The sequence below is a fragment of the Muntiacus reevesi genome, chromosome 17 (assembly GCF_963930625.1).
Source record: "Muntiacus reevesi chromosome 17, mMunRee1.1, whole genome shotgun sequence".
NCBI lineage: Eukaryota > Metazoa > Chordata > Mammalia > Artiodactyla > Cervidae > Muntiacus > Muntiacus reevesi.
The window spans coordinates 49,916,531-49,942,613 of record NC_089265.1 but is presented as its reverse complement, the minus strand read 5'-3'; the positions used below and the strand labels follow the sequence as shown (position 1 = coordinate 49,942,613).

At 34.3% G+C, this 26,083-nt stretch overlaps 1 protein-coding gene across 3 annotated transcripts in view; it reads right to left on the bottom strand.

Annotated features, from left to right (window-relative positions):
* The window catches only part of VPS13A (vacuolar protein sorting 13 homolog A), a 253,920-nt gene that overhangs the window by 40,307 nt on the left and 187,530 nt on the right, over positions 1-26,083 (bottom strand). For 2 of the 3 annotated variants that reach the window (XR_010659536.1, XM_065908328.1), the window contains exons 53-60: positions 18,183-18,312; positions 11,566-11,798; positions 5,605-5,758; positions 4,909-5,073; positions 4,633-4,714; positions 3,967-4,036; positions 3,006-3,111; positions 503-616 (exon numbers count right to left, since the gene is read on the bottom strand). Coding sequence is in view for 2 of the 3 variants with exons in the window: in XM_065908328.1 (XP_065764400.1) it covers positions 503-616; positions 3,006-3,111; positions 3,967-4,036; positions 4,633-4,714; positions 4,909-5,073; positions 5,605-5,758; positions 11,566-11,798; positions 18,183-18,312 (1,054 nt within the window). In the remaining variant the exon portion in view is untranslated. Of the gene's footprint in view, positions 1-502; positions 617-3,005; positions 3,112-3,966; positions 4,037-4,632; positions 4,715-4,908; positions 5,074-5,604; positions 5,759-11,565; positions 11,799-18,182; positions 18,313-26,083 lie in introns of those variants that run through there. The other variant, XM_065908329.1, reaches the window with a different exon arrangement.

Sequence of the window (26,083 nt, the reverse complement as noted above, 5' to 3'; positions counted from 1 at the left end):
GTTTCCTGCATTGCAGGCAGATTCTTTCCTCTTTCAGCTGGGAAGATCACCATAGAGTATGCAGTTATACAACAATTTTCTTCAGATATATGCAACTCATAGATATTTTATGTTAAGAACTTACTTTTAGTTCCATTCAATCTTCAGTTTTTAAATTAAGGTTATTTTATAAAATTATTTGAAACTTTAATATCATATATAAAAGTTTGAAAATTATCAGTCAACACCTCAATTAGATAGTAAATGAACACAATGTTAGGTCAAATGTAAACATATAAACACATACTATAGGCAGCTTCCACATGATAAAAGAGTATAAAAAAAATAAAAATTAAAAGTATCATTTCTTTCTAATTTACTTATATTTGAATGATGAAGTTGCAGAATTTATATACTATTAAAGAACAGAATTGAAATGCTATATTCCCCTACACTGGTCAAATCCATTTGCTATTAACCAGATTACCAAGGATAATAAAAATGACTTTTATTTTCCCCCTACCTTGATAGGAGATATATGAAAGTATTCATAGAGACTGACTTGTGATGAATCTTCTAATGAGACTATTTTATATTCTTCTTGGAAAGCTTCTATGTCTTTATGAAAAAGCTCAACCTATAAAGGAACATAAAATATTAAAAACTTAAGGAATGTATCTGCATAAGTATTAAGCCAATACATTTACAATGGAAAAAACAAAAACGAGATTATGATAACAATTTTGTTCACAATACTATAAAAAGAATAAAATACTCAAATTTAGCAAAAAGAAGTATAAAACGTATACTTAAATGATAAAAACTCTCTTGAAAGAAAATGAAGATCTATATAAATGGAAAACATCCCAAGTTCAAGGGTTGGAAGACTTAATACCGTTAAGATGGTACCTCTTCCAAGATGATCTGTACCTCCAATGTAATCACTATCAGAACCCTACATGACTTCTCTGAAGAAAGCAAGCTGATTCTAAATTTCATATGGAACTGAAAAGGGATCCAAAATAGCCAAAACAATCTTGAAAAAGAACTAGATACCAATATTCATACTTCTCAATTTCAAAATTTACTGACATTAGACTCTTAATTATATCATATACAAAAATTAACTCAATATGAATGAAACACCTAATTTTAAGAACTTAAAGTTTAAAATGCTTAGAACACAGGGCTAAATCTTTTAACTTTGGATTTGGCAAAGGAGTCTTAGAAATGACACCAAATGCAACAGCAACAAAAGAAAAAATATTTTGGACTTCAGTAACATCAAAAGCTTCTGGGCTTCAAAAGACAAATAGAAAGTAAAACACAAAAAGTAAACACATAAAGAATTAGAGAAAATATTTGCAAATCATATATCAGACATGGATGGGGCTTGCATTCAAAATACATAAAGAACTTTTACAATTCAATTAAAAAACAAACCCATTAAATAAGGGGCAAAAAATTTGAACAGACATTTCTCCACAGCAGATATGCAAGTAGTCAATTAACAAGTCAAAAGATGGTCAACATCATTAGTCATTAGATAAATACAAATCAAAACCATAGGGATATATACTACTTCACACCTACTAGGATAGCTAGTAGGACAGACAATAACAAGTTAAGTATTAGTGAGATCTGTTGAAATCAGAATCTTCGTATATTCTGATGAAGAGTATAAAATGATGCAGTAACTATGGACAACTGTCTAGAAGTCCTGAAATTATTAAACAGAGCTACCAACTTCCCAGAAATTTCACTCTTAGGTAAATACCCAAGAGAACTGAAAACGTATGTCCACATAAAAACTTGTACAAAAATACTCACAGCAGCCTTATTCATAATAGCCAAGTTGTACAAACAACCCTAACGTCTACTAACTGACGAATGGATAAACAAAATGTGGCGTATCTATACAGCAGAATATTACTTGGCCATAAAAAGGAATCTGATACATGCTACAACATGGATGAATGTTGAAAGCATTATGTTAAATCAAAGGAAATACATCAAAAAACACTATATAGTGTATGATTCCATTTATACTAAATATCTAGAATAAGAAAATCCACAGACAGAAAGTACATTAGTGTTTGCATAAGGCTAAGGCAGTTTTCTTTTGGGGGTGAAGAAAATGTTCTGGAATCAGTGATGATGGCTGCATAATTCTAAATATACTAAAAACTACTAAACTACACAATTTAACTGGGTAAAATGTATAGTATGTGAACTATAGCTTGATGAACTGTTGTTAAAAGGAAAAAAGGTGTAATTTCCTTGTCTTTATCTGTGTACAACTGACCCTTGAACCACAGAGATTTGAAGTGCAAGAATCTACTTATACACGTTCCCTTTCCCCCACCCCATACTAAATACTATAGTACTATACGATCCTCGGTTGTGTGAATCCTTGGATGGAGGAACTATGTATGCAGAGGGCCAAATATACATTATACACAGATCTTTAACTGAGAACAGGGTTGGTGCCCATCACCCCCACATTGTTCAAAGGTAAACTATAGTTTGTTTTACCTTCAAAATCCTTTCTAAAAGACCAGCTGAAAAAGAAAACATCTCTTGTCCACCCAACAATTGTAATTTTATCATCTTTCTATCAGTTAAAAAGAACATATTATATCTATTTTCCTTATCCCTTTTCTTATCAAATATCCTGGTCATATCCAAATTTATAAATTATCAATTAACACAAAAGTAACACAGGAAAATAAAATAGGAAGAAACAAGTGATGTAAGCATGACCCATTATCCTCTTCCTCTTTTACTGACTTAAAACTTTTGCTCCTATTTGCTACCTCATCTTCAAAAGGCTAGCTGTCTCACTTCCAACTTCTATAATTTGAATATGTAATTTCCACCAATATGGAACCATGGTAGCAGAATAAAATTTTTTTAATTTTTAAAAACATGTTAATACATTTAAGAATGTATAATGCTATCACTATTTTCTAAAGTCCTCCTCTTTCCCGACTTCATCCAATCAATGCTACTATTTTAAGTCTCACCTCTGTTTTTTCAGTTACTTCAGCTGGTGTCATAAGTTCTGATACAGCATAGACAAATCCAAGATCTAACCTGAGATCCATTTCTTGGATCAACACTTTGAAATACCTATAATAGCAAGGTAAAACATTTAAAAATTATCAATTAACTGAATTAACAAAATTATAAAAGAAAAATATAAGACAAATATCAAAACATTGACAGTTAGGATTTTCTAGATGAATGAATTAAAAACATAATGGCAACACTGTTCATAATAGAAACAAACTCAAAATGTGAAAATGCCTACAAAGAGAAAATTGATAAGTAAACTGGCACAAAGTCACACAAGGAAATATTACATACAAGTGATAATAAATAGACTCTAGCTATATACAACAAAATAAATTAATTTTAGTAAAAATTTGAATTAAAAAAGCAAGCCCAAGGAATATATTTACAGTTTGAAAAAAATTTAATTAGCAAACTTTTGGCAAAGTAAGAAGCATAATGTTCAGCTACACATAAATAATAAACTAGTATTTTTAAAAGGGAATAAAAACAGTATTTATCTTGGTGATAGGGTGGAGGAAACAAGAAGTAGGAGTTATACATAGATGGATGCTTCTGTCAATGTTCTGTTTTTTGAAATGGGTGGTGACTGAATTTGAATATATTATTTTCTTCCTTGTTTATAAAACAGTATGCAGTAATGATAGACAACAGAGAAAACAAATAAGAAAGTAATAAAATACACATAATTTAGAAATGACTATTATTAATATCTATGTATAATTCATTTGAAGCCTTCTGACTTCTAAAGATTATGAAATAATTGATTTTTTCTATGACCTTTCTAATTTAACATTTTACACTTAAATCTTTGACTCATCTAAAATTTATTTAAGAGTACAATTAACTCACATATTTAAACAAAACATTGTGCTTTAAATGCACACAAAATAAACATATTAAGACACTTACTTAATACGTGATATCTGTGAATGTCCTGCAGATCTCATGACGATACTGACATCTGTAAAGGGTTTTGGTGCTGTAAAGATTAACAAATATGATTAATCTAATCATGCTTTAAACAAAAGATAAGCATTTTCTTGTAATTTAATACACATCACAAGGGACACTTAAATTATGTATTAAATCATGAGCATGAATTAAAATTACTGATATTTGTAAGATCTACCACAATCTTAACTTCAGACTGCAGGATTTTTTTTTAAATTATCTGTATTCACTTTTAGGTTAACTGAACCTTTAAATTAGTGATTTTAAACCAGAAGTATACATTAGAATCATCAGGACAACTTTGTGAAAACAGACTTCATGGTCTTATCCCTTTATCCAAAGGTTCTAGTGGCTTTTAAATTAGGAATTTACAAATTTGTAATCTTTTAAAGAAATTAATATCTCTAAAAATTATATATACATTTCAAATCAATCTTTTCTTCAATATTCACTCAGTTTTATTGAAGTTAGTTGAGTACTTCCTGGTCTTTTTTCAAGTCATTGAATTTTTCAATGATCCTATAGAAACTAAACTTGAGGATGGTTTCACTTCACACTTTTATAGTAAAATAAATCAAATAGCTAACATAACCATTTTATGGCAATCTAAAAATAGAAACAAACCTGAATCCAAGGTGACCGACTTGGGTGGTTTAATGGGATAAAACACAAATGGAAATATAGCACCATGTATTTGGTTTTGGATCTAAAAAAACAAACAGGTCAATAAATTAATATGTTAATTATAGAATCTGACTAGAATAACAAAATTTAAGAAGTAGAAGGCATCAAACACTCTAGTCCAACAAACTGAAGTACAGACAAAACAGACTATGGGAATATATTTATTCTATTTCCATATTTCTTTAGAATATGATTTGAATATCTTTTCAAACTTACCTGTATTCTGTAAATTTGAATTCTAAATGATGACTGATGTGCAGATGTGCTATATTCTACTTTTAATGCTGGAAGATAATTTCTTCTTATAGCTATTACATGCGGCTGCAGAATTTTCATGTTTGTACCACTAGGTGTCAAGCGAACCTGAAAAATATGCCCACTCTCCCACAAAAAAAAACCACAGAGTTTCTCTTTATTAATTGACTAAAGTTAGAAATCTGCACCAAAAAACTTTTATAATATTAAATAGCAGGCTAAATATTTGATAAGATTTTGATTGAGATCTTTATATCCCATACACATACAACTCACAAATATTCATATAATATTCACGAAATATTCATATACCCCTGGTAACTTGATTTTATCACTTTTTATATAACTTTTATATAACTAAAATTTTTTTACTTTATTTCCTTAACTTTTAATTCACTAAAATTTATCAAAAAATAAAGCAATTTAAGAAAAATAACTTTAAAAATAAAGCAAAACAACTTAGATCATTAGCACTTAAAAAAGTCTGAATCTTAATACAGAGAACTATTCCTTTAAAATATTCTATATAAAGTACATATAATAATATAATAAGATTCATTGTTTTCTAAGCAAATTTGTCTTTCCTTAAAAACGAACTCGTGGTTCATCTAATTACAACAGAAATTAAAACTTCATATCAGTACTTAAAAATATTACCGGAATGTTAGTGTCCAACTCAATAACCTTGTCTTCCGATGGTGAAGATTCAGTGTATTCCTTAAATTCCTTCTCTAACTTCTCAGTGTGCTTCACACTCATTGGCTTCCATCTTGCCTTCTTCCTGGGCTTTGTCTCCCAAACCACATCAGAACTTATATATGAAAGCAAAAATCATGGTACTAATTTATAAACAGTTTCATTTTAACTGGTTTATTACATAAATTACAAACCATCAGTGCATTTTTGCAATATCTCTAGTTGTGAGCAAGCACATTATAAGTTTAAAAACATGAATTCATTCAACCAATACTTATTAAACTCTTATTCAGGCATTATTCTAGGTGGCAGCAATATTATTAGGGAACGTTTCTGCCATTTTGGAACCTTCTTTTACCTGAGGAGAGAGAGACAGACACTAAACAGTAAATTAGCATATTTTAATATATTAGGAGGTGAAAATGCTTTTGAAAGAAGAAAAAGCAGATAGGTTAAGGAGGATCTGGAGTACTGGGATATGCAAAGAGGTGGGGGTTGCAGAATCAAAACAGAATGGTCAATGAAGTTGTGATTAAGAAGGTGAGATTTCGACAGCCTTAAAGAAGATGGGGCAGTTCTCCAGCGGACAAGAAGGTTTCAGGTAGAGAGACAAGCCAGAGCAGAATACAGGGCGGAGCAGGCCACAGCGCAGGAAGAGCAGGGGCCGGGCATGCCTGGAATACATCATGAGTAGCAGATGATGTAAGACAGATGATAAGAGGCGAAACAATGTAAAGCCTAGAGGATATGGTAAAGACTGAGTTTTATTCTGAGATGAGGACCCACTGAATGATTATGAGAAGATAATCAACAATATGATCTGACTTAGGTTTAAGAATAAACTGTGTGATGGGATGGGAAGCAAGAAAAAATAATATAGGATGAGGACTAGAACAGGAAAACTTTTTAGGAATTTAATGCAGTAAGCCAGGAGAAAAATGGTGATGGTTCCGCCTAGGGTGGTAAGACTGAAGCATTACAAAGGGGTCAGATTCTATGTGTGTTTTGAAGCAAGATCCAAAACACTATTTTCAGATGGATTAGACATAGGGGGTAAGATAAAGAAATCAAAGATGATTCCAAAGATTTTGACCTGAGCAAGTAGAAGAATGTAGTTGTCATTAACTCCAGTGGGAAAGCAGGTTTTGAAAGAAAGAGGAAGGAGCTCATTTTACATACTAAAAAGCTTAAGAAGTCGCTTAGATACCTAAGCAGAGATTTTATGTAAGTAGCTGGACAGACAAGTCTGGAGCTCAGAACAAAAATCTAGCTGAAGATACACTTCAAGAAGTTTTCTACATATATACAGTATTTGAAATCATAAAACTGAAACAGAGAAGAGAAGTGGACTCAGATCTGAGAGCCTCAAGATACCCAATATTAAGCAGTTGAGAAAATAACAAGGAACCAAGAGGTGAGACTAAGAATGCTGGAATAGAAAGAAAAACCAAGGCGGTGAGTTACCCTGGAAGTAAAGTCAAAGAAACTGGGTCAAGGAGGGATCTTTGTAGAATGTTCAGTTCAGTTCAGTTGCTCAGTCATGTCTGACTCTTTGCAACCCCATGATCGCAGCACACCAGGCCTCTCTGTCCATCACCAACTCACAGAGTTTACTCAAACCCATATCCATCAAGTTGGTGATGCCATCCAGCCATCTCATCCTCTGTCGTTCCCTTCTCCTCCTGCCCCCAATCCCTCCCAGCATCAGGGTCTTTTCAAATGAGTCAACTCTTCGTATGAGGTGGCCAAATTATTGGAGTTTCAACTTCAGCATCAGTCCTTCCAATGAACACCCAGGACTGATCTCCTTTAGGATGGACTGGTTGGATCTCCTTGTAGTCCAAGGGACTCTCAAGAGTCTTCTCCAACACCACAGTTCAAAGCATCAATTCTTCTGCGCTCAGTTTTCTTCACAGTCCAAATCTCACATCCATACACGACTACTGGAAAAACCATAGCTTTGACTAGACGGGCCTTTGTTGGCAAAGTAATGTCTCTGCTTTTTAATGTGCTGTCTAGGTTGGTCATAACTTTCCTTCCAAGGAGTAAGCATCTTTTAATTTCATGGGGTCAATCACCATCTGCAGTGATTTTGGAGCCCCAAATAATAAAGTCTGACACTGTTTCCATTGTCTCCCATCTATTTGCCATGAAGTGATGGGACCAGATGCCATGATCTTAGTTTTCTGAATGTTGAGCCTTAAGCCAACTTTTTCACTCTCCTCTTTCACTTTCATCAAGAGGCTCTGTAGTTCTTCATCACTTTCTGCTATCATAAGGGTGGTGTCATCTGCATATCTGAGGTTATTGATATTTCTCCCAGCAATCTTGATTCCAGCCTGTGCTTCTTACAGCCCAGCGTTTCTCATGATGTACTCTGCATATAAGTTAAATAAGCAGGGTGACAATATACAGCCTTAACATACTCCTTTTCCTATTGGGAACCAGTCTGTTGTTCCATGTCCAGTTCTAACTGTTGCTTCCTGACCTGCATACAGGTTTCTCCAGAGGCAGGTCAGGTGGTCTGGTATGCCCATCTCTTTCACAATTTTCCACAGTTTATTGTGATCCATAGTCAAAGGCTTTGGCATAGTCAATAAAGCAGAAATAGATGTTTTTTTGGAACTCTCTTGCTTTTTCGATGATCCAGTGGATGTTGACAATTTGATCTCTGGTTCCTCTGCCTTTTCTAAATCCACCTTGAACATCGGCAAGTTCATGGTTCGCGCATTGCTGAAGCCTGGCTTCGAGAATTTTCAGCATTATTTTAATAGTGTGTGAGATGAGTGCAATTGTGTGGTAGTTTGAGCCTTCTTTGGGATTGCCTTTCTTTGGAATTGGAATGAAAACTGATCTTTTCCAGTCCTGTGGCTACTGCTGAGTTTTCCAAATTTGTTGGCATATTGAGTACAGCACTTTCACAGCATCATCTTTCAGGATTTGAAATAGCTCAACTGGAATTCCATCACCTCTACTAGCTTTGTTCGTAGTGGTGCTTTCTAAGGTCCACGTGACTTCACGTTCCAGGATGTCTGGTGAGTGATCACACCATCGTGATTATCTGGGTTGTGAGGATCTTTTCTGTATGGTTCTTCTGTGTATTCTTGCCACCTCTTCTTAATAGCTTCTGCTTCTGTTAGGTCCATACCATTTCTGTCCTTTATTGAACCCATCTTTGCATGGAACGTTCCCTTGGTATCTGATTTTCTTGAAGAGATCTCTAGAATTTCCCATTTTGTTGTTTTCCTCTATTTCTTTGAACTGATTGCTGAGGAAGGCTTTCTTATCTCTCCTTGCTGTTCTTTGGAACTCTGCATTCAAATGGGAATATCTTTCCTGTAGAATATTAGAATGTTATAAACTTAAGCAACATGAAGACTGGTAATTGTACAATGCACCTGGAGAAACATAGGTCTCTGGTGATCTTATTAAGACCAGCTTTACGGTACAGTGAAAGCAAGATCCTGTTAGGAACAGTTAAAGAAAAAATGGTTAGAAAAAGAACTGGAGAGAGTGAAAATATTTTTTGAAATAGATAACACTTCTAATGAGTTCAGTTATAAAGTAAAGCAAAGAAATATGCAGTAGGCATCAGGGAAAGTAGGTTCAGGAGAATAGTTTTTTAGTTGAAAGATATTAAACTTATTAGGACAATTCAATAGGGAGCCAAAAATTATTGAAGTAGGACAGAGAAAGAAGAGGATTGCTGGGTCAGTGTCTCAGGAGGCAAGAGTGAATGAAATATAGTGCAAAAGAAGAAAAATATGTTTAAATAGGAGCACATACAATATATCTATGGTAAGTGGGAAGTGTGTTACTGTAATATATAGGTAAAAAATACTGGTGCATGGGAAGCTGAGATGTTGGGAGTGGGTCTTTGAAAGTTCCTTTTTGACTGCATCAGTTTACTTGGTGAAATAAGACTCAAGGCACTGAGCTGAGAGAGAACGGGGATTTAAAAAGAGCCAAAATGTGAAATGGGCTTCTCTTGTGGCTCAGCTAGTAAAGAATCCCCCTGCAATGCAGGAGATCTGGGATCGATCCCTGGGTTGGGAAGATCCCCTGAAGAAGGGAAAGGCTACCAACTCCATTATTCTGGCCTGGAGAATTCCATGAACTGTATAGTCCATCGGGTTGCAAAGAGTCTGGCTCAGTGATAAAGAATCTGCTTGCCAATGCTGGAGACTTTAAGGCATGGGTTCAATCCCTGAGTTGGGATGATCCCTGGGGAGGAAAGGGCAACCAGCGGCAGTATTCTTGCCTGGAAAGTTCCATGGATAGAAGAACCTGGCAAGCTACAGTCCATGGGGTCTCAAGGAGTCTGACAGGACACATGCATGCAAAGTGTGAAATAGTAATCTAGGAGAGAGGGTGAATGGAACAAATCTAATTTACTAAAAAGCCACTGAAAGACTTAAACACAGAATTTAAAAATCTATCCACATTCTAGGGACTTCCCTGGTGGTCCACAGTTAAGACTCCATGCTTTCACTGCAGGGGATGCAGGTTTGATCTTTGGTCAGGTAATTAAGATCCTGCATGCCATGCCACATAAGCAAAAACACACACACACACAAAGGTGGGAGAAGAGGCTCCTGACAGCTTCCAGTTTCCACATCTCAAAAAAAAAAATCCATCCACATTCTAAAATCACTTCACCTGTTCTGTTTAAGTATGTAAATTATTTAATTTTACTCATTCTAAATTTGTTCTCTTTCTGTTAAGATTTATGTTCTCTTAATAAATATGTTCTCTTATAATTTATGTTCTCTTAAAAATAAAAGATAGAAACCATGTATAAATTCCCTTTGCATTCACATCATTTAGCATAGGAGACAGCACATTCGGTTTCACAGGCTTAAAATCTGTTATTTGACTTTTCTATTTCAGTAATATTTTTTTGAGAACAACAAAAATTTCTAAGGAAATAGTTTTAACATGCTTATTTATTGATTTGGCTGGACTTCTTGGCACACAGGTTCTTGGTTCTCTGACCAGGGATCGAATCTGTGCCCCTGCAATGGATGCGCTAAATACTAACCATTAGACTGCCCAGGAATTTCCTTTAATAAGTCTTTTTAAATGGCACAGTTACCATTCAAGAAGTCAGGGACATTTCTAGATGAATTTACATAGAAAAACAAAATATGTATCATAAACCTTTAATTTATATATCTGAGAGTTTAATTCAAGGCATTAAAACTCCATTATCCTTGTTATACAAACTGGAATCTAGCAACACTCTCAAATTAGGCAGTAATATAAAAATACTAATTTGAAGTAGTTACGAACAGAAACATTAAGTGCATAAAGGAAAGAAAAGAGTTTTACTGGTGATGGCTTATGTGGGAAACGGTAAACACAATACTACCTTATTAGATCTTAAAGTGCCAAGATCAAAGTAGAAAGTGATTAGAAAGTAAGATGTATAGTGTGGGAAATACAGTCAATAATAATGAATAATTTTTGTATGGTCACAGATGGTAATTAGACTTACTGTGATCACTGTAATAAACAGAAATACTGAGTTATTATGTTATGTATCAGGAACTAACACAGTGTAGCAGATCAAATGTACTTCAAAATAAACAAACTCATAGAAAAAGGTAGTAATGAACAATTAAACCTTTCCTTATGACATGTTAAAGAAAGAAAATATACTTTTAATAAGTGGAATAATTCTAATTTTCAGAGAGTTGGGCAAATAAATATGATGAGAGACTTATAAATCTGATTTTTGGTATATCTTCATCTTGAAAGGCAAAAAAAGTATCAAAGCAGTTTTAAATTAGCATTACCTTAGATTAGTATCATTGAGTAGTCAAAACAAAATTTAAACTAAATCATTTTAGACTTTACAATCACCATTCTTAATGATTAAGAACTTACACTTAAATGTATCCAAATTCTAACGCATCTAACCTTGTAATGCCGATATAGGCTACTTCTTGCTTTGTATAATTGTTGACAAGAGAAATCCCAACATCTTGTAATGCCAACACAATCTCTTGCTCTGCTAACTCTGCTTTCTCACTTTCATATGTCACTTTAAACACTCTTGGATCTTCAGTGAATAAAATAATGCGTTGTAAGCCTTCAAAAAATGAAACTAAATAAATGGTCTTTTTCCCCAAATTTATAGGTGTCATCATATCCTGAAATAAAATCATCAAAAAAATTAGAAAATTAGAATTTGGTGCCAACCAACATGAAATCTCCATTCCACATTTGAAAAATGAGAATAGTAATGGTATCTCCTTCATAGGAATAAAATAAATTAACAATTGTGTAACATTTGTAAATTTACATAATTCAAATTAGTTAATGAAAGTTTCTGCCACAATCATTATGAAGTCAGGAAGATAGGTAAACTTTTAATATCATAGTAAAATCTAATTAGTCTTCCTTTGTAGGCTAATTAATAACACAGAATTTATCTTCTCTGCTTTACTACAAGATTAATCAATGTGTTATGCATTAAAAGTTGTTTAGTCAGAAACTTCTATTCCTTTTCAGAGCTGAACTAAATAAGATAAAAGAATATTTGACACCCCAGCTGCCTGCTCTACAAAGCACAAATACTACAGGTTTAATACTACAGAAAGAATATATATAAGCATTGTGCTGATATCAGCGTCTTCAGTTTAAAATAATTAACTTCTAATAGTTAACTGTCAGTCATTAATTTCTAGTTAAGTGAACATTCTGATTAAACAAGATATTATAATATACAGTATACATTCATGTTATAATCCACTAAAATTAAAAATAAGTTAAAATATAGTCATGTTACTTATAACACTCTCTAAAATATAATACATAATACTAAAACTATATTAAGATGTAAATAAGCTAATTTCCAAGTAATTCTGAAATATTGCTAATATGTTATAGTGGATTACAGGTTTATCTTGGCAAACTTCCACTATTATGATGATAATAAATATGCAAAAGTACTTATTGAAGATGAGGCCCCAATACTTTGGCCACCTGATGCAAAGAGCTGACTCATTTGAAAAGACCCTGATGCTGGGAAAGATGGAAGGCAGGAGGAGAAGAGGATGACAGAGGATGAGATGGTTGTATGGCATCACCAACTCAATGGACATGAGTCTGAGTAAACTCCGGGAGTTGGTGATGGACAGGGAGGCCTGGTGTGCTGCAGTCCATGGGGGTCACAAAGAGTTGGACACGACTGAGCAACTGAATTGAACTGAACTGATGCAAAAGTACTAATCGACAGGTTAAACAGCTTATTATTTTTATTTTTTATATTAAAATGAATTATTTTCTAAAAATAAATCTAATAATCATGAATTTAAAAAATAAAGTTAGGCCAATTATGGGCAACTCTCTCAAATACATTTAAACAACACTGGACTTCACAAGAGCAACACTGGAAAGACACTGGAAAAATAAAATCAATATTCTAAAAGAAAACAACTCAGAACCCAGAATTCCTTACTCAGTAAAAGTATTCCTCAGTGAAGAAAAGTACAAGAAATAAAGACGCTTGAAGACAAATGAAAACTACTAAATATCACCATCAGCAGAAATTCACTCGAGCAAATTCTACAGGAGGAATTAAATACCAGCAAGAGCAAAGTGATACAAGATGCATATATGAAGTAAGAAAGGAATGTTACGCAAATAAAATGTGAGAGAAAATATTTTACAAAATTCAATATTCAGGATTAGTAAAAATTTTTGGCAAACAAAGACTACATGAGAAGTTCTTTAATCTCTTATCAAACTACCCAAACACACACCAAACTTCAGCAAAGATCACACTTAAAGGTAAATGTTGATGTCATATAACTTGAGACCAGAAATAAGGCAAAAATATATGTAAACATCAGTTTTATTAAAGAGGACATAGAGATGCAAGCCAGTCCAGTAAGGCAAAAAGAAATTAAAGATTCGAAAGGACTGAAAAGGAGAAAGCAAAACTCTCATTCTTTTTAAGTGTCATGATTGTACATGTGGAAAAATAAAAGACAAATAATGTTAATAAGAGAATTCAGTGAATTTTCCGGATTAAAAAAAAGATCAATACTCAAATTGCCACATTACACTCCCATATGCTAACAAGCTTAATTTTAAAAAGATATCATGGGTTTCTGTTCTGGCAACTGATGACTAGGTGGTCTGAGACAAACCTTCTTGCTAACAGCAAAAAGTTGGACAACATCTGAAAAGGAAAAATATGTGTCTGAAAAAACAGAAAAGCTTCCGAGATCGCATGAATCAACGGCGCCAAGATCTGAGAGAGAAAGAAAGCCAATAAAGGTGAACTTTGTGGGACTTCCCTGGTGGTCCAATGGCTAAGAATTCTGTGCTCCCAAATGCAGGGGGCTCAGATTGGATCCAGGGTCTGGGAGCTAGATCCCACATGCCAGAACGAAGAGTTCACAGGCCGTAACTAAAGGCCCCTCATGCCACAACTAAGATTCAGCGTAGTCAAATAAATAAATAAAACCAAGAAACTAAACAAAGCAACAGAAAAGACAAAGTGGTCTTTGTATTCAGCGTTCACAACTGTCAGTTCAAAAAGTAGAAGCAAATACTGAGAAGTTAGGGAACATCACACAGTCTCAAATTATCTTTAAAATTTTTCATATACTATGTTCAGCACAGAGTCAAAAATAAACATTCAAACAGAATGGATTTTAGTGAAAACCAAGAAAAGAGAAAATTTTAAACATCCAGAAGAAATCTAGGTATTGGAATTGTCAGTCTTTAAAGTAGTTATGATCAGAACATTCAAGAAATTATGTAACAAAATAGAGAATTTTGGAACAAAAACTTTTATAATAGAAACCTTAAAACTGATATTTCAATAACTAAAATTAAGAACTCAATAGATGATTTTAAGAGATTAGACACAGTAAAAGAAGTACATTGAAAAAGAAGTCAGAAGGAAATATTCGTACTGAAGGAAGGAGAGAAAAGGATCAAACAACACATAAAAATCTTAAGAGACATCATAGAACATGTTTCTTAGAACACCACCGAAAAGTTGTAAGAGACATGATGAAAACTCTAACATTTATGCAATGGTGAATTTCAAAGAGAAAGAGGAAAGAGGTGCCGAACCTGAAATTTGATATCCGGCAGAAATACTTCACTAAAAACAGAGCAAAATAAAGACATTTTCAGACAAATCAAACTGATCAGCTTTGGACTCTGTTAAGCGGAATACTGCCTGCCATATCAGTAAACAAAGGATGTAACAGCCAACAATTACAGTCGCAGTCTAGGATGAGCTGGTGAACCCTGAGGAAACTCAGAATATAAAAACACAGGATACTAGTCCCAGATAGCTGAGGTGAATATCAAAAGAATGAGTTCACTGAGCCCAGACTCTTGTACCTTCCCATACACAGAGAAGTGCTAAATGCCCTAATACTTGACTTATCTGCTTTTCTTAAATTAACAATAATCTTTTGATGTTCAGACTACCTGTCCTTTGTTGCAATACTCCTATATATCCTGGCTCCCCCAACACCGCCTTGTCTCTACAGAGCAATTCTCTCATGGATGCTTTAGATGCTGCCTCCTGGGGTTGAAGTCCTAAAAATTCCTGCTGAATAAAACATAACTCTCAACACTTTTAGGTTTTGAATAATATTTTAGTCAACAACTCTTGCCTGGAAAATCCCATGGACAGAGGAGTCTGGCAGGTTATAGTCCATGGGGTTGCAGAAGAGTCAGACACAACTTAGCGACTAAACAACAACAATAATCCTCCCAGTTAGGCAGTTGTAAACTGTGGCCTATGATAGTTTTATAAGTCTCAATATTTAGGCCTAAAAAGATACTGTTGTGGGCACTGCAACATTATATACTAGTAAGAATCAACTTAACAAAAAGACCACAATTCTAAATTTATATCTACCTGATCACATAGCTGCAAGGAGATCCAACCAGTCCATCCTAAAGGAAATCAGTCCTGAATGTTCATTTGAAGGACTGATGTTGAAGCTGAAACTGCAATACTTTGGCCACCTAATGCAGAGAGCTGACTCATCTGAAAAGACCCTGATGCTGGGAAAGATTGAAGGCAGGAGGAGAAGGGGACGACAGAGGATAAGATGGTTGGATGGCATCACCGACTCAATGGAGGTGAGTTTGAGTAAACTCTGTGAGTCGGTGATGGACAGGGAGGCCTGCAATTCATGGGGTCGCAAAGAGTCAGACACGACTGAGCGACTGAACTGAACTGAATCACACAGTTTCAAAATGTAAGAGCCCAAATTAAGAAAACCAAAAAAGGTATGCATAGATCCATGATTTCAAACACCATTTTCATAACAACAGAACAAGCACAAACAAAAAACTTAATAAGATAGAAGATCTAAACAACTCAACAAAACTTGAATAAACTGACACATATAGAACACTGTAACCAACTGCAGAATACGTATTTTTTTCAAATACACATAAAACATTTACAAAAATTGATTACAAGCCCACACAGTCGATTTCAATAAATTTCAATGAACTGAATCAGAGTATGTTCTCTGATCACAGTGGAATTAAGTTAGAAATAAATAAACACAGCAAGAAAATACTTTGAGAAGTGATAACCTAAGTAACCATGAAGCCAAAACATAAAAATAAATCACAATGAAATTCAGAAAATATTTTTAACTAAAAAATAATTAATATACAGCCAAATCTGTGAGACAGAATTACTAATGTTTTCGGAAGAAGTTTGTGACTTTAAGTGACTTCAAATAAAAAGTGAAGAAAATCTAAAAAGCAATGATCTAGGTATCTGCTATGAACTCATTTGTGCTGCTCCCCTCCCCCCATTCATATGTTAGTCTCAGCCTCCAATATGAGTATATGATGGAGGCAATGACATCATGGTTAAATGACATCATGTGGGAGGGGAAGGGTGTAAACAGGGCTCTGATCCACCAGTATTCCTTTCCTTATAAGAGATACTAGAGAGCTCACTCCCTCTCTCTTCACCCTGTGAAGACACAGCAAGAAGGCTATCATCTGCAAGCCAGGAAGGATCCTCATAAAGTTCACCAGAATTTGACTATACTGGCATTCTGATCTCAGGGTTCCTGCCTCCAGTACCTCTAGAAATGAATCTCCACTGTTTAAGGCATCCAGGCTAAGGTATTTTGTTATAGCATCCTGAGCAGATTAATACAATTATCTATCTCAAGAGTTTAAAAGAAAATTATAAAATTAAAACAGAAGAAAGGTGAAAGAATATAATATAGATTAGGCAAAAATAGGTGAAAATGAAAACAAATGTATAAAAGAGATCATCAAAAGGGCAAATTGATGGTTTTCTGACAGACAAAACTAAACTGAAAGTAATTAATAAAATCTTGGCAAAACTAAGGGAAAAAAGGAATGAAGGCACAAATATTCTATACTAGGAATGGAACAAAAAGAATCATCATCACTATAAATCTTAAAAAGATAAAAATATGGATATTATATATATATATAAAAACATTTATATCAATATATTAGAAAACTGAGATGAAATAAATGCATTCTTAGGAAAACTCTTATCAAAACCACACAAATAAAAGTAGAAAACTGAAATGCCCTATCAATAAAAAGTAGCATTCGTAATTTAAAAACCTTCTTACAAAGACTATTGCAGGTAAGATGACTAGGTTTCACTTGTGTACTCTATAGCAAACATTCCAAACATTCTACAAATCATACCAGTCTAACATGAACTCTCAGAAAATAGAAAAATTATAGATAATTCCCAACATGTATTAGAAGTCAGGATGACCTTAATATTAAAATCTGGTAAAGTTATTACAAGATAAGACGGTGACAGGCCAACTACATTCATGAATACAAGCAAAAGTCTTGAACAAAACATTAGCAAGTCAATTCCAAAAATACAAGGCTGGCCTAATATTTGAAAAACAACCAAATAAGACAAAGCCCCAAAAGCATATAATCATCTCAAAAGATAAAAAGCAAAAGACACAAAAATTAATAAAAATTCAGCACTCATTCATTTATTCATTTGATAAGAAATAATAACTAGTGGCAAGAAAAAAGACACTGGAATAGGGAACAAATTAAGATAAATTTCGAAAGATCAATAAGATTTTAAGAAAACAATTTTTGAAAGTCATTTAATATGTTACTGGAGAATGTTTATACTTAACTTTATCATTATAAAAAACAACAGTCTGCCATTTATAGATAAATCCATATGTTAACAGATTCCTAAATGTCCTTCACAGAAGCAACACCAACATAGAAGACATTTAATGCAATAATATATTTGTATCTGTTTATAAACTGAATGCCGAAAGTATCTAAGTTACCCTTTATAACACAATAGAAGCAAATAAGAAGGCAGAAAAAATAAGACTGCTTCCAGTTTTAAACATTTTTGGTTAAGTTAAAGCTTGAATATTGCTTTAAAAATCTTCAGCAGTGTTTAAGAAGTGTAAACACAAAAAGATCTCAAAACTAGTAAGGCTGAAAAAAAATAAAATAAAATCCTGCTAAGAACACCATAATAACCCAGTACATACATCCTTTTGTGTTACTTCACCGTGGCTTTTTCCACATTTCCACTTCAGCTTTCTAGAGCCCACTGGATCAGCCCATGTATAAAATACTGCTTTTCCAGGAGGGAGGGAATCTTCTATTTCACTGAGGGAACTGACATAAATAGGAAAAAGACACAGTAAATTAAGTACAAGTATACAAATATACTAAGAATCTAAAATAATACTTCATTAATTCTGAGCCCATTAATTAAGATTTATGATAGTTCTGAGTAGAGTGAACTTTTTCCTTGTACAATAAAAAAGTGGTTTTCTGAGAAAATAATGAGACTATTTCAAGGGAAATGTTTGTCCTAGTTAGGAAATAAATATCTCAGGTTGAGTTTCCCTGCTGGCTCAGAGGTAAAGAATCCACTTGCTAAGGCAGGAGACATGGATCCCCGTCTGGGAAGGTCCCAGATGCCACAGAGCAACTAACTCCATGAGCTATGACTACTGAGCCTGTGCTCTGAGCTGGGGAGCCACAACTACCGAGTCCTTGCACCACCAGCACAGCGAACCCTAGAGCCTATGCTCCACAAGAAGAGAGGCCACCACAATGAGAAGCCCACGCACTTCAAGGAAGAGTAGTTCAAGCTTGCTGCAACTAATGATGGACCGCACCAAGCAACAAAGACTTAGTACTGTCAAAAATTAATTTAAAAAATATCTCCAGGTTTCTGAAACTACTCTGTCAACTTTAAATACTAATTAATTATGAAAGAAAATTATTTCAATTACTTTACCTTATCTATACCAAATCTAAGATAATTTAATTGGTAATACTTCCCTAAGAATCGATTTTACTGTGTCAAAATTCAGTTCAATTATTTTTAAAACCCATAAGACACAGGATATAAATCTAAGAAACTCAATCAACTCACAAAACAATCCACCAAAAGAAAATGGAGAAGTTACAAACCAAAAAAATAATGCAATATAACTTTTCTGAGCTAAAAAGCTGACTCTGCAGATTAGACTACACTGGATATCAGACTAAATGAATGGAAACAATATCATCCAACACAGAATGTAGGACTTTGGAAAATGTCAACTTTTAAGAAAATACAGGGAAACCTGCCTATCCCTAAACCTGATCTAGGGAAATCAGTTACCCTTAGAAATAAAAATAAGACTTTTCACTCTGTTCTGTAATGCTGAATGCCAGAAAACAATGCAGCAATGCCTACACAAATTTGAGGCAAAAGAGTTATGACTTAAAAAATTTATGGCAAATTGTTAATTTCCAAAAGTAAGACATTTTGAAATAAGCAATAGCATAACATTTTACCATAAACCCTTCCTTTTTCCAATCAAGCCAGAGAGGAGTCAAAATAAAAATTTTAAGAACTGTGGTGCAAAAATATTAAACTAAACCAGTCAAATAAATTAACTCGTTAATATTGTGAAAGTCGCTCAGTCGTGTCCGATTCTTTGCGACACCATGACTATAGAGTTCATGGATTTCTCCAGGCCAGAATACTGGAGTGGGTAGCCTTTCCCATCTCCAGGGGATCATCCTAATCCAGGGATCATACACAGGTCTTCTGCACTGCAGGCAGAATCTTAACTAGCTGAGCCCCCAGGGAAATCCAAGAAATCTGGCGTGGGTAGTCTATCCCTTCTCCAGCAGATCTTCTCGACCCAGGAATCGAACTAGGGTCTCCTAATTGCAGGTGGAATCTTTACCAGTTGAGCTACCAGGGAAACCCAATTATAAATCAATCCAAATATCTTCAATAATATAGTTTTGAAAAATTAACCATATATTACTCTGGCTCAAAAATCCCAAATTATATTCATAAGAAACTAAATTTGGAAAGAGAAATTGAAGGAAATGAAAAAGTACTCTATATTTTTCATGGAAAATTAGCAGATACTGTTTCACTCTCAAAATTTTAAATGCATCAAAATCTTCCAGAACACAAAAAGTAATTACATACAAGAGAAACAAAATTATATTTTCCAAATCATCATTAGAAGAAAATAATCCATATGACAAAAAAGTATGGCAAGGAATCATAATTAGTCTTTAAAAGTACTACAAACAGGATAAAAATTTTTATTAAAAGACAGATTTTTAACATTATAAAATTAGAAACAAATTCTCAACAATAGAGGAACATTTCATTATAGTGCAGCTAAATGATGGAATACCATGCATTTATTTAAAATTGTGTTTCTGAAGCAAATTTACATGCTTGCAATAGCTGTTAAAAACAAGAGATTCAGAAATAAAAACGGAGAGCAACAGTAAAAAAGAACTGAATCAAAATGTCGACATTTTTGGTATCAAAGATTATGCTTTTCACAGTTTTTCTACAGAATATTAAAAAAATAAATGGACATCTAGTGATATTATTTTTATATGTAGGACAGAGTATTAAAAAGCAGAGATATCACTTTGCTGACAAAGGTTCATATAGTCAAAGATACGGTTTTTCTGGTAGTCATGTACGGATGTGAGAGTTGGACCGTAAAGAAGGCTGAGCCCTGAAGAACTGATGCTTTTGAACTGTGGTGCCAGAGAAGACTCTTGAGAGTCTCTTGGACTGCAAGGAGAGCAAACCAGTTAATCCTAAAAGAAATCAACCCTGAATATTTATTGGAAAGACTGATGCTGCAACTGAAGCTCCAATACTTTGGCCACCTGATGCAGAGTCGACTCATTGGAAAAGACCCTAAATGCTGGGAAAGATTGAGGGAAGGAAGAAAAGGAGATGACAGAGGATGAAATGGCTGGATGGCATCATCGACTCAATGGACTTAAGTTTGAGTAAACTCTGGGAGATAGTGAAGGATAGGGAAGCCTGGCATGCTACAGTCCATGGGGTTGCAAAGAGTCAGACATGACTGAGAGAACAGTAACAAAAACCATACTAACATCAACAAAAAAGGGGACGGAAGGCAGAAGAAACAGAAGTTCTATATTCCTTACTTTTCTATGAAAGAATATCAAATGTAACAGTATTGTTCAGATAAATTAGGTTAAAAATATTTACAAATGCTTTAAGTCTATTTCCATTCATTGCAGAACATTCATTATGAAAAAATTAATCTCAAATGGACCTCATGGAATTCAAAGAAAGTAAAAACCAACCAGAGTCCTCAGAATATTAACTATGTACAAGTAGTAACTTCAGGAAAAAAATGACAATGTGACAAACGCTTTAATCTATGTGTAAAGATGCAATCAAAAACTGGGTATACAGACTAAGGAGGTGACGGAAGGGACTGCATGGAAATGAAGCTTTTCTAGCAGAAAGGAGCAACTGAAATGGTAATAACACATGGAAGAGCCCAGAGCATTCAGGAAACCAACATTTCACTTGGACTTAAGTACAGGGTAAGAGACAACAGAAAGAGAAATGTTTAGAAAAGTAGTATACAAACATTTTGAAAGAATGGAAAAATCACTGAAGAGCTTTAAGCAAGAAAGAGACATGATTACATTAGTATTTCTATTTATTTTTAAAAATTTCATTCTTTTGGCTTTTTATTGTGTGTGTGTGTGTGTGTGTGCAGGCGCGTGCATGCGCACACGTTCATTCACGCAGTCATGTCTGAGTCTTTGCACCCCTATGGACCACAGCCCCCCAGTCTGTCCATGGAATTTTCTAAGGAGGAATACTGGAGTGAGTTGCCATTTCCTACTCCAGGGGATATTCTGAATTTGGGTGGGTTCAGGGATTGAACCCACATCTCTTGCACTGGCAGGCAGATTCTTTACCACTGAGCCACCTGGGATTTTGGAAACCTACCTCTGGAGAATTTACTAGAGATAAGACTAGAGGATCAGACTTAAAATCTACTCAAGAAATAAATGTTGAAGAGAGTAGCTATCTGAAAAGACAGCAGAGAGTAGACAAGAAAATTTTTTTAAAAAGTAAGAGTTTAACTGGATGGCACAGGGAGGCAGGAGAAATCTAGAATCACAGGGGTGATGACAGTGTCATTCACTGAGATAAGGATATAAAGGAGAAAGAGATTCTGCAGTACAAATGATGAGGTCAGCTTTGAATCACATTAGCTTTTTATTTAATACAGTATTTAGGAAAAGGTGGGAGCATGAAACTCAATAGAAGGCTACACTGGAGTAAAGATGTGGGGATCTGGATTCAATACTCTTTTAAACCAAAATTCCATGTTCTCAATTTAAGAAGTTCTTCAAATAACTAGGCTTCCCATGTGGCTCAGCTGGTAAAGAATCCACCTGCAGGAGACCTGGGTTCAATCCCTAGGTTGGGAAGGTCCCCTGGAGAAGGGAACAGCTATCCACTCCAGTATTCTGGCCTGGAAAATTCCATGGACTGTATAGTCCACGGGGTTGCAAAGAGTCAGACATGACTGAGCGACTTTAACCTCACTTCACTTCTTCAAACAATTATAAATCTAAATCTTACACATTGTTAATTTTATGAACTCCCTTTACGACTAATTTTGCAGTTTGAGAATTTCTACACAGGACCACATTTTAGTTTCTCTTACATCCCTTACTTTTATAATTATAGCAATGCAGGAGATAAAATTTTAAAACATTTCATATCTGAACTAGACTATAAATAAGAGTGCAAAGTCAAGCCCAAAGAAAGGACTGATAAAGTCTCTTGTTCAGCATTAGCCAGGCTCAACCAGATGTCAGAGAATTAAAGTTACGATGCTCTACATTATCCACAGTATATAAAGAATCAACTTATCTCCTATGTATCTTAGAATGTTACCAGTTTATAATATGTTTGAGAGAATTGAGAAAATAGTCACTCAAATAATTTTCTGGACGTCTTAAATATGTGAAAATTTCTAAAAAAAAAAAAATGTGAAAATTTCTTTGAGAAAGGCTAGCTGAGGTAAATGAATTGAAGGGCAAATAAGTGAAAGCCATTTCTACTTGCTTTTGCCAGTTTTAATCAACCAATTTACTATTTTTATAATATGGATAATCATAAAAAAAGGCTCTCCTCTCTCTCAACATATTCCACAAATGAGAGAATTAATGGGCAAGGAGGAGTTCTAGGTATATGCCAGATCAACCTGGGGTTCTCACTCAATCAATGCCTATTTTATTTTAGTCAATGACTAGAGCTATACGGTTAGCAGTAGGAAAAAAAAGCAGAAATGCACTGATTAAACATGGGCCCACTGGTAAGTGACATGAAAATAAACTAAAAAAGTAGACAAAATAAATTCAAGACAACTTGGGACCCATAAATAGAGTAAAAGGTTATGTAAACTGTAGTGGTACTAGGAGGATATGATATCACATTATATTAAAACAAATGATGTTATGAGGAATCCTAAATAAATACATAAACATGGTCTTTAGCGAAGCTTAAAAACGTAGTGGTCCTTTCCCACATGCCTCAGCAAGAAAAATGTTATCTACTGTTTGAAAAAAAATCTGAAGAATCAATATTTACATTATGTTCACTAAAAATAAAAAATTTCAAAACTATACAAAATGCTTATGATAAACTCTGACAATTTCCTCACCAGATTCTGCACTGATCAAGCTTTTACCATAGTTGCTTCAGTTCTTCTTTTTTTTTGAAGTATTTAAAAGTAAATTGTATCACTAATCATCAAGGAAATGCAAATCAAAACCACAATGAGATATCATCCCACACTATTATTTTTTTTAACAGAAAACTGTTTAATATTACCAAAATGTAAAACATTACATTTAGAACAGTTTTTCTTTCAAATGGCAGCTAGTTATTTGAAGTGTTTTTTTTTTTCCAGTTTTATTTACTTATTTTTTTACTTTACAATATGCCATACATGGACATGAATTAGCCATGGGTGTACATGTGTTCCCCATCTTGAACCCCCGTCTCACCTCCCTTCCCATCCCATCTCTCTGGGTCATCCTAGTGCTCCAGCCCTGAGCACCCTGTCTCATGCATCAAACCTGGACTGGCGATCTGTTTCATATATGATAATTTACATGTTTCAATGCCATCCTCCCAAATCATTTCCCCCCGCCCGTCCTCTCCCACAGAGTCCAAAAGACTGTTCTATACATCTGTGTCTCTTATGCTGTCTCATATACAGGGATATTGTTACCATCTTTCTAAATTCCATATATATGTGTTAGTATACTGTATTGGTGTTTTTCTTTCTGGCTTACTTCACTCTGTATAATAGGCTCCAGTTTCATCCTCCTCGTTAGAACTGATTCAAATGAATTCTTTTTAATGGCTGAGTAATATTCCATGGTGTATATGTACCACAGCTTTCTTATCCATTCGTCTGCTGATGGACATCTAGGTTGCTTCCATGTCCTGGCTATTATAAACAGTGATGCGATGAATATTGGGTGCATGTGTCTCTTTCAATTCTGGTTTCCTCGGTGTGTATGTCCAGGAGTGGGATTGCTGGGCAGTTTTATTTCCAGTTTTTTAAGGAATCTCCACACTGTTCTCCATAGTGGCTGTACTAGTTTGCATTCCCACCAACAGTGTAAGAGGGTTCCCTTTTCTCCACACCCTTTCCAGCATTTATTGCTTGTAGACTTTTGGATAGCAGCCATCCTGACTGACGTGTAATGGTACCTCATTGTGGTTTTGATTTGCATTTCTCTGATAATGAGTGATGTGGAGCATCTTTTCATGTGTTTGTTAGCCATCTGTATATCTTCTTTGGAGAAATGTCTGTTTAGTTCTTTGGCCCACTTTTTGATTGGGTCATTTATTTTTATGGAATTGAGTTGCAGGAGTTGCTTGTATGTTTTTGAGATTAATCCTTTGTCTACTTCTTCATTTGCTATTATTTTCTCCTATTCTGAAGGCTGTCTTTTCACCTTGCTTACCATTTTCTTTGTTGTGTAGAACCTTTTAATTTTAATTAGGTCCCATTTGTTTATTTTTGGTTTTATTTCCAATATTCTGTATCCCACACTGTTAGAATGGTTATCATCAAAAAGATAAGAAAAAAATAAATGTTGGTGAGAATTTGGGGGAAAAGGTATTGTGTATTTTTGACAGTAATGTAAACTGGTGCAGCCACTACAGAAGACAGTATGGAGGCTTGTCAAAAAACTAAAAACAGAACGCGTCATCCAGCAACTGGATATCTATTCAAAAGAAATGAAAACACTAATTCAAAACAAATACGTGTACTTACTGCAGTCTTAACATAGACTCGCCAAGACATGGAAACAACCTATGTGTCCGCTGATGAATGAACACACACACACACATAATGTTTCATTCTCTATACATAGAATTAAATAGCATTCAGCCGTAGAAAAGAAGGAAACCTTGCCATTTGAGGCAACACGGATGGACTTTAACGGCATTATGCTAAGTGAAATAAGGCAGTGAGAGAAAGACAAATACCATGTTATCTCAGTTAAATGTGGAATCTAAAAAAGCAAGAAAAAAAAAACACCAAAAGAACCAAACACATAGAAAATAGATTGGTAGAAGCTACAGGCAGGGGCAGGGACAGATGAAATGAGTAAAGGGGGTCAAAAGGTACTAACTTACATTTCTAAAATTAGTCATGGGGATGTGAGGTACAACATGATGACTATCGTTAATAATACTCTATTTTATATGCAAAAGTTGCTAAGAGAGTAAATCTTAAAAGTTCTCATCACAAGAAAAAAAAACTTGATATACGGTGACAAATGTTAACTAGACTTATTGTTGTGATGATTTTACCATGTATATACAAACATTTAATCATTAGGTTCGACAACTGAAATTCATGTTTTATGTCAATTATGTTAAAACTTTTAAAAAAGTAAATTATAGATATCAAGTCAGTTTTAAACCTATATATTTCAGTATACATATTTTTTAACAAGGACATTGTTTTACATGGCCATAATGCCATTATTAGTTTTTATACTCTTAAGAAATTATCAAAAAGTCAAAGTTTTA